Source organism: Capsicum annuum, unplaced genomic scaffold (assembly GCF_002878395.1).
Source record: "Capsicum annuum cultivar UCD-10X-F1 unplaced genomic scaffold, UCD10Xv1.1 ctg13461, whole genome shotgun sequence".
Classification (NCBI taxonomy): domain Eukaryota; kingdom Viridiplantae; phylum Streptophyta; class Magnoliopsida; order Solanales; family Solanaceae; genus Capsicum; species Capsicum annuum.
This window is the reverse complement of record NW_025818734.1, coordinates 1-2,578: the sequence shown is the minus strand read 5'-3', so window position 1 is coordinate 2,578 and position 2,578 is coordinate 1. Positions and strand designations below refer to the sequence as shown.

The 2,578-nt window shown below is 38.0% G+C and overlaps 1 protein-coding gene across 1 annotated transcript; it reads left to right on the top strand.

Annotated features, from left to right (window-relative positions):
- The first annotated feature begins 6 nt into the window (after positions 1 to 6).
- Positions 7 to 2,572, top strand: LOC124890209. The gene has a single exon (XM_047402016.1). The coding sequence runs from the start codon at positions 916 to 918 to the stop codon at positions 2,422 to 2,424; it is 1,509 nt and encodes a 502-aa protein (XP_047257972.1). The 5' UTR covers positions 7 to 915; the 3' UTR covers positions 2,425 to 2,572.
- The last annotated feature ends 6 nt before the right edge of the window (positions 2,573 to 2,578 follow it).

The following is a 2,578-nucleotide window of genomic DNA, read 5'->3' as shown; positions in this document are numbered from 1 at the left end:
CTGAGTCTTGAAGAATTTGAGATTGTAGGAGAGATAGAACCACTCAATTTGGTAAATCCACAGTAAAACCCTTTTAGGCTGAAAGTTTGTTGTCTGCAAGTCCTAGGCTCTCCAGTGCTTGCTGGGACTGAGCCAGTTAATTCATTCGTCTCTACCTAGCTCCACCGGTATCTCTCCTGTCAAGTGGGGGAAATATATGAGCACCAAAGGGAAAGAAAAAAAATTCAAATTTCTTATAGGGAAATATCATACTACCTTCCAAATGCAGGTATCTGAGATATATTGCTGCAAGACCTGTTATGTTTCCCAACTCTCTTGGTGTACTGTTCCAGTGAATTCATTAGTTGACAATGCCAAGACTTCGAGCTTTCTGCCATGTAGGTTGTTATTTCCAATGTGCAGTCTTTCCAAGTTTCTGGAAGCTTACTGGTAAGATTGTTACCAGTAAGAGCAATGATTTGCATTGTATTAATGTTAAAGATTGATGGTGGTATAGAGCCAGTAAGCCGGTTGAATTGCAGGTCTCCGTCAGTATATAAAACTTAAACTCTATATTTAAATACATATGTATACTTGTCGATATTGACCTACGCGTAATTACTCTCTTATAAGTAACTTGATACCGTCAGTATATAAAACTTAAATTCTGTATTTAAATACATATGTAAATAGATCAGACATTTACTGAGTCAAATGTTTCAGACAAAACAACAAAATCAATGGCAATTAGGACAAAATACAGTTACTTAGTACATTTCATTCATTCATTAATTCCTAAAATTTTGAAAATTGTTACCTTATTTTTCTCTTTACAGTTATAATATTTTTATATAAAGTTAGGAAAATGAAACATTTTTGTTTCATTTCCATACTTTATAGTAAATAACGCGAATTCAAATTAATCAATCGAGCACGATGAAAGCTCCTGCAGCTCCCCCTCCACCCGCTCCGAAGAAGAAAGAGAAGAAGAAGGAGGTGATTCGATTGGAGCGCGAATCGGTTATTCCAGTACTGAAATCGCGGTTAATTGTGACACTTGCGAATTTAATTGAGAATGATTCTGATCGCGATGAATTTCTCAAGCTATGCAAGAGAGTTCAGTACATGATTCGCGCGTGGTACAACATTCAATTCGAAGACCTAATGGGATTGTACGCTTTATTTGACCCGATCCACGGGGCACAAACCCTAGAGCAACAAAAAATAAACGACGATGACATAGATGAACTGGAACAGGATTTCTTAAAATGCTTGTTCCAAGTAATGGACAAGAGTAATTTCAAAATCGCGAGTGATGAAGAATTAGAGATTGCGAATTCAGGCCAGTACTTATTAAACCTACCCATAACAGTCGATGAATCAAAACTGGACACTAAACTTCTGTCCAAATACTTTGCGCGAAACCCTCGCGAAGAGAAACTCCCCGAATTTGCTGATAAGTATGTCATTTTTCGCCGTGGCATTGGCATTGACAGGACAACAGACTGGTTCATCATGGAGAAAATCGACATGATCATTGCGCGTACCTGGAAATGGTTGATGAAAAAAGTTGGTGGTGACAAATTTTTCGGGAAAAAAATCTACAAGAGGAATAAAAAACCGCGAAAGAAACGCCTTCCATCTGAAATGGAGCAAGATTTCTACGTAGAAAGAATCAGAATCCAGAACATGGAACTAACAGTCCCTAACTTACTCAGCAAGATAACCATACAAGAGCCAACGTTCGAGAGGATCATCGTAGTTTATAGGAGAGCTACAGAAGAGAATTCAGACAAGTTAGATAGAGGAATATATGTCAAACATTTGAAGAACATACCAATGGCTGATCTCGAAATAGTCTTACCTGAGAAGAAAAACCCTAGTTTAACCCCAATGGATTGGGTACAGTTCATTGCATCAGCTGTCGTAGGTCTATTCGCGGTTGTTACATCGCTTGACATGCCTAAAGCTGACGCGTGGGTGCTCTTCGCGGTCCTCTCAACCGTGATAGGTTACTGCGCCAAAATCTACTTCGGTTTCCAGCAGAACATGGCACAGTATCAAAACCTAATAACACAGTCTATGTATGACAAACAATTGGACAGTGGAAGAGGTACATTGTTACATTTATGTGATGATGTTATACAACAAGAGGTAAAAGAGGTTATAATATCATATTATATACTAATGGAACAAGGTAAAGCAACACTATTGGATCTTGATAATAGATGTGAAGAGTTGATTAAAGAAAGATTTAAATTTAGTTGCAATTTTGATGTTGATGATGCTGTGCAAAAATTAGAGAAATTAGGAATTGTTGCTAAGGATGAAATTGGAAGATATTATTGTATTGGTTTGAAAAGGGCTAATGAGATTATTGGAACAACTACTGAGGAAATGGTGCTTAAGGCTAAACAACGTCAGGCTGCACCCCTTATTGCTTGATGATGTCGTCGTCGTCGCGGAGGCGGATTCAGAATTTGAACTTTACAGGGTTTGGATTCCGAGTTTTACGTTAGTTCTCTTTTTGATACACACATACAAGATCTATGATGTCGCGGAGTTGGATTCGGGGTTTGAACTTTATAGGGTTTGGATT

Coding starts and splice junctions, on each gene's coding strand:
- LOC124890209 (XM_047402016.1), top strand. CDS start 916: ATGAAAGCTCCTGCAGCTCCCCCTCCACCCGCTCCGAAGAAGAAAGAG.